Here is a 6385-nt window from a genome sequence, read left to right as displayed (position 1 = left end):
CGCAGGAGAGATCACTTCTAGGCAAGGGAGAGTCCTCCAGGAGCCACAGCAGATGAAAGCATCCTCCCAAACTGGGAAATCAAAGCTTGAGGAGCCTTCTTGCTGTTCGGCCAAGGAGGAAATGAAGGAATGAAGCTCTCCAGATGTTAAGGTCAAGACCTGACTGCAGGGAAGAGCAAACCGAGGAGCAAAGCTGCCACCCACACTCACCGCTGATGACCTGCCCAAAGAGCTCCTCGGGGGTGTCTCCAAAGAAGGGGACGCAGCCCACCAGGAACTCGTAGAGGATGATGCCCATGGCCCACCAGTCGACAGGCTTCCCATAGCCCTGGATGAGGATGACTTCTGGGGCGATGTACTCTGGAGTGCCACACACCTGCGCAGGAAGCAGCAGCTGACACCTCTGCCACAAGTCCCGAGGCTCCCCTGGTCCCTGGTGATGGCAGATCAGCCAAGTGGAGCAGGACCTTGTACCTGCTTGTCCATGAACTCCCGAGTGTCTTTCTCCATATGCCCTTCATAGAGGTTCGTGGTCATGTTCATCAAGCCGATCTTCGAGAGACCGAAGTCTGTCAGCTTTATGTGGCCCATGGAGGTGATAAGCAAACTGCAAGAGAAGACAGATGACCCACAATGATGCTGTTTGCTTCTGGGGAGACCTGGGGCCTGGCTGGGCGTGGCGCAACGACACAGAACCAGCTCTTTGGGCACCAAAACCCATCACCTTGTTCTACCTTATCCTCTCAGCTTGGGTCAGTCCCTTTCCCTTCCCCATCCAAACCCAACCCCATCCTTGCTCAGACCTGACCCACGTCCTCACTTGTCAGGTTTGAGGTCCCGGTGGACGATGCCGTAGTTGTGGAGATACTCCAGTGCGAGAACGGTCTCAGCAAAGTACATCTTCGCCATGTCGACAGGCAGTGGGCCCATGTTCTTCAGCAACGTGGCACAATCCCCCCCTGTGGGAACATGGGTCCTCCTGAGCACAGGGGGCTCAGAGAAGGCAGGGAGGTCAGTGGGCAAGGCTATGCTGCCTCTCCTGCCGAGCAAGCTCCAGGCCAGACCCTCCCATCCCTCCTCAGAGCAGCGTTGATCCCTGGGCAGGGGGCACAAATGCTCTCCTAGGTGAACATGGCCACCACCTTCATCAAGGTGAGACTCAGGATCACCAAAGCATCTCCTTGTGCTGCTCCCTAAAGCAAAGCAGGGCAGAATATGTCCAGACGGTGTCCTTAATGCTCAGACATTGATAGCTTCCTCTCCTCACTGCACCAACCAGCCCCAAATCCTGTTCTCACCTTCCACATACTCCATCACCATGCAGAGGTGTCGCTTCGTCTCGAAGGAGCAGAACATGCTGACCACAAAGGGGTTCTCCGCGAAGGTGAGGATGTCCCTCTCCACGAACACCTGCTGGATCTGGTTTCTCAGGATGAGGTTCTGCTTGTTGATTTTCTTCAAGGCGAATCGCTGCCGCGTCTCCCTGTGCCTCACCAGGTACACGGCCCTAGGAGACAGCGAAACGACACGACCAGACCTCAACACACGTCCTCCAACCACCACAACCAACCACGCGGCACTGTGGGGCTCAGATGGAGAGGAGTTTGGAGACGTTTATAGAGACAAGTGTTAGGAACTTCCCAACTCACCCGTAAGCTCCATTGCTGATCAGCTTGATGGTCTCAAAGTCCCCCTCACAGGGCTTCCTCCGAGGAGCCGTGGCCAAAGGCTGGTTCTGAAGAAGACACAGGAGGTTTTTAATGTTTCCTGGTGTGCTGGTGCTCTGAGTGCAAGCAGGAATTCACCAAGCACCATCACAAAGGACTTCTGAGTGCTCCTCGCTTCCAGAGAACATCCCTCCCTGAGTCCTCTCCAGCCACAAACCCCAAACCAGAAGACCAAGCTCTGCAGATCAAGAGCCCACTCTGAGCTCTGTCCACTCAAGAAGCCGGATGAGGGACTGTGAGATATTACACCTGAATCAAGGTCACCCTTGGGGACAACCCGAATTAACGTCTCCCAGCCTAAGACAGCAGAGGAGCTGCTGCAAGGAGCTTCGGTGCGGGGTGGGGCCGGACAAAGCTGAGGGCAGCAGGTGGGACATGGAGGTAGGACCACACTCACCTCACAGATATCATCGTTCTCCGGCGTGATGGTGTTCCCGCTGTCAAAGTGATCCAGCTGGACCATTTCTGCAGAAGACAAGGATGGTTTTCACCTTCTTCATGCTTGACCCACACCAAAATAACACCCCACCAGCCACTCTCCCTCCAAACTCGGAGGTCCTGTGTGGATTTAGCCACATGCTTTGCTCAAACTATCGGATGGAGAAATTCAGGTCATGGTGTTAAGAGGTTCAGCACGAGGTTACACATTCATATAATTCCTTTTTTTCCATAGTCATTCCTGTGTTCTTCAGGGATTACGGTTCCTACCCCCAACGCCATGGCTTCCTATGGATTAAGCGTTCTCGAGCTTAATCTGCTTTGCTGAATGTGTTGGGCGCAATAACGAGGGATGTGGGGCTGGCTGGGAGACTTGGACACCGTCCTGGTCCTGCTGTGATCCCCCCCATGGCACCAGCTCAGCCCTGCTGGTCCCCCTGCCACCTCCCAGTGCTCATTCCCACTCGACAGTAGGTGAACTGTGAGTCCATATCCCACTGCAGACCTCAGGGCCACCAACCCAAGCAGTGCCCTACCCTCCAGTGGATCCTTGACGAGCCCCAGTTGGCTGATGATATATCGGGGAATATCGGTCTTTATTCCCTGGCCAACTTTGGCGTGTCCTTCTGCAGCTTCCAGGAGGTGGTAGAACTCCTCCGGGTCAAACTCCTGGACGGGGAAAACCAAGCACAGTTGAGGAGTGAGACTTTGCAAAGATAAACCTTTCCTCTAAGCCTTGCAGGTGACATTGGGGACAGGCTCTGGATGCTGGCAGGAGAAAGCTAAACATTCTGCTCCTGTTTCTACCATTGTTCCCAATCTAAAGGGTCAGTGGCAGAAACTAAAGCCGCATGAGCTCCTTCTTCCAGCTGCAGGAACCACAGCACGAAGGTGAGCGCTTTAGAAATCCAACCCAACAGTAAAAACCAGCCCTGAATGTGGATGAGAAACCTTGCCCAGAAGTTCACGTCTCCACCAGGAAAAAAAGCAGCTTCTCCCTGAGAAATGGCCTTAATGCTAGGAACGGTCTTAGCTCCTTGCTGCAGTCTGGCCAGGATGGTGAGGAGCAGCAGCTCCCACGGTGGACCAGGAAAGGTGGTGAGAAAACTTGACCTTGAAAGACAAGTCTTCATGGCTCCTCTCCAGGTGGGTGTGAACCACAAAAGTCAAGACACATCAGGAGCTGCCATGTCTTACCAGGCACTCCAGAAGGCGAGCAGGACGGGAGATGATGATCAGCAGCTTCCTCACCAGCTGGTCGATGAACTTCACCTCCTCACTCTCTGAACGCTCCTGAGCCTGCCGGAGAGGAGACAGAAGCCAGGCGTCTATTGGTGGCCTCAGGAGATGGCACCAGGCAGGGAACTGCCCTGTACTCACATCTCGGAGCATCTTCTCGAGTTTCTCCTGCAGCTCCATGAAGTAGCGGGAGGTGATGAGAGCTCCCTGGGACTTTGCCAGGCAGTCACGGGCCAGCTCGATGATCTGGTGGTGGATGAAGCCCAGCACCCCGTCTGCCAGCGGCAGGGTGCTGCTTGGAGAGAAGTTTGTGATGGTGTCCTGCAGACGTTCTTCCATCTGGGCTGTGGCCTGCAAGGCAGAATGGCCGGTGATACCCAGGAACATCTGCCTTCATACCATGCGTTGGGTTTGGCAGCCCAGATCTCATACTACCACGTCCTGCAGCTCCCATATCCATGTGTACATCCCGACCCTACTTGAGACCCATCTTCCAGCAGGCTGGAAAACCTCCACCAAAGTCTCCAGAGATCTCTGTCTGCATGTGTGATGAGACAGATCTGCACGTCCCTGCCTACCCAGCTCATGACCATATCTCCAGCGTCCTCCATACCTGCTGGTATCTACCCATACATTTTATACTCCAGCATGGAGAAGAGGTTGTTCTGGAGAAGGTGCTGTCAGGATACCGGGGAGGGACTAACGTGCTCGTCCTCCCCACTCCCGGTAGTTACCTTGGGGAACCTCTCCTTGTAGACATGGTTCATCATCACAACCTCATTGTCAAACGTTCCACTCGTCCGTCCAGGGCTGCAGGAGGGAGGAAACCAGTCACGTTACAAGGTCCAAGTCATTTGCATCGATGCAGATAGCTGCTACCCCTGGAGAGCAATTTGTTCCCTCCTCCTGAGTCCTGATCCCAAGCTCATCTGAGTGGAGCCGTCTGCCTTGGGCCAGCACTTCCAGCAGCATCCCTCCCACTGTGCATGGTTCTGGAGGTCCCCGGGCCCTGGTCCAGGGAAGGTTAACCTCCTGCACTCCCGACTCTTTTTTCCTCCACTTTTTTCTCCCACTTTCTTCAGCTTCAGCCCCTCGTTCAGAAACCTCATTCTTTGGTGTCATCTGCTGTCAGGAGAGAAACGCCACATGCCAACAGCTGAGAAGATGCTGAGAACCAGACCCTAATGCCCACAATCACAGGAGATAGGATCATAATAGACTCCTGGAATGGTTTGGGTTGGAAGGGACCTTTAAAGGTCACCCAGTCCAACCCCGCTGCAGTGAGCAGGGACATCTTCAACTCGATCTGGTTGCTCAGCACCCCGTCCAACCTGACCTGGAATGTTTCCAGGCACAGGGCATCAACAACCTCAAGCTGTAGGTTCACCAATCCCCTGCAAAGGGAAAACCCATATCGGGGTCATCACCTTGGAATGGGCTTAGCAGGCCCAGGACATCCCAGCAACAGCTCACGAGGTGGCAGAGGATGCTCTGGATGTGCTGGCACCCGGTGCATCACTCTGGCAGCGCCGTGGCTGCTCCTCACAGCGGGTGCCGTACCTGAGGCTCCTGGATCGTGGGCGCAGGCAGGGCGAGTGCCGCCCCTCCTCGTCCGTGACGCTCTCCGTACTGCGGAAATGCTTAGAAAGGAAATGCAGCTCGTCAGGAGTGGGCTGGTACGGCAGCTGGTGCAGGCGCTCCTGGGAGGACGAAGACGACTGGAAAGAAGAACGGACAGGGGGGATCAGGAGATGGATCCGTGCTTCCTGGCAGTGGGGTGGAAACCAGCAAACTCGCGAGGAAAATATTCCTCAGAGCCTCTTAGGAGGCTGGAAACATTGATGGGCAGCACCCTCTGCGCTCAGTAACGTGAAATGCAGACGGCAAGGCCAGCCTGGGGAGGTCTGGAAGGTCTGCCCAGTCCCACCCCAAACCCCAGTCCTTTCTCCTGCTCAGTCTGACTCCGCTGAGCCCCGTGCCCACCCACAGCATCCTGAGCAGCTTCTGCCCGCCATTCTCCTGCAGGGTTGGGCTGTGCCCTTGCAGGGATGCTGGAACGCCCGGGGATGCTGGAACGCCCGGGGATGCTGTAAGCCATTCGCTGGGCTCTGTGGCTCTATGACTTTCTTAACAGCATATTTGGAAAACATGATGCAGCTAAAGCACATGGTCCTCTAGGAACAGAGGGGCTGCCAAGCACCCCACGCCGTGGGGCTCAGGAGGCTTTTCACCAAAAATCAAGGGGGTTTGGGTTCTTCTCTCCTGCTGCAAACGTTACCGAGACAGTGGAGCTGGGGGTGTTGGTCCCATAGCCAGAGGAGGGTAGCGAAGCCAGAGACCACCTTCTGCCATCAGCCCTGCGAGTGCAAACATGCCAATCACATACAGGAAAAAAACCCAACATCTAAATGCAAATAAATAACGTCAGAGCGATAAGGGTGGGGAAGAGGATGTGGGTTTGGCTTGACTACTAAAGCCCTGCAAGCTCTTTTCAGAATGGACTGGAATTGGGTGGAATAGGAGGGGGCTGCAGGTCAGGGGGGCTGTTCTGCCACCCCAGTGTGCAGGTGTCCAGGGGGACAGTGACAGCGAGCAGGCTCCCTGCAAAGGGACAGCACTGGGGCTTGGTCAGGTGGCGAATCCATTTTGGATGGAAAAAAAAAATTCTGTGAGAATATCAATTGTAATTAGAGCAAAATTCAGCCTTCTTGTCCTTTGTTGTGTGGGAAATGGGGATTCCTACAGCCCTGTCCTCAGACAGCAGGCGCCGCCGAGCAGAGCCCGGAGATAAACAGGAAGGCAACGGCTCAGAGGCAGGCGAATGCTTCCTCTTGGAGACGTTTCTAATGGACGGGGCAATGTCCACGTCAGGATGAGGCTCTTCACCTCCTGCTGCCATTTCCTGTGCGGGGCCAAGGATGGTGGGAGCTGGCAGGGGGCCGGGTCCGGCACCGGGATCACCGTGTGCCCCCCGCCCTGCA

General features: G+C 55.3%; 1 protein-coding gene across 1 annotated transcript in view; it reads right to left on the bottom strand.

Annotated features, from left to right (window-relative positions):
* Window positions 1-210: 210 nt before the first annotated feature.
* MAST3 (microtubule associated serine/threonine kinase 3) overlaps window positions 211-6385 on the bottom strand; it is a gene marked incomplete at both ends in the record, with an annotated part of 7157 nt that continues 982 nt past the window's right edge. The window contains 12 exons of the mRNA XM_010132225.1: window positions 211-376; window positions 475-607; window positions 821-959; window positions 1299-1507; window positions 1650-1735; window positions 2125-2192; window positions 2702-2834; window positions 3363-3464; window positions 3546-3755; window positions 4139-4214; window positions 4965-5122; window positions 5683-5768. Coding sequence (XP_010130527.1) covers window positions 211-376; window positions 475-607; window positions 821-959; window positions 1299-1507; window positions 1650-1735; window positions 2125-2192; window positions 2702-2834; window positions 3363-3464; window positions 3546-3755; window positions 4139-4214; window positions 4965-5122; window positions 5683-5768 — 1566 coding nt within the window. The remainder of the gene's footprint in view (window positions 377-474; window positions 608-820; window positions 960-1298; window positions 1508-1649; window positions 1736-2124; window positions 2193-2701; window positions 2835-3362; window positions 3465-3545; window positions 3756-4138; window positions 4215-4964; window positions 5123-5682; window positions 5769-6385) is intronic.

Source organism: Buceros rhinoceros, unplaced genomic scaffold (assembly GCF_000710305.1).
Source record: "Buceros rhinoceros silvestris isolate BGI_N320 unplaced genomic scaffold, ASM71030v1 scaffold38162, whole genome shotgun sequence".
In the NCBI taxonomy this organism is placed as follows: Eukaryota; Metazoa; Chordata; class Aves; order Bucerotiformes; family Bucerotidae; genus Buceros; species Buceros rhinoceros.
The sequence above is the reverse complement of the archived record's forward strand: the minus strand, read 5'-3'. Positions and strand labels throughout refer to the sequence as shown.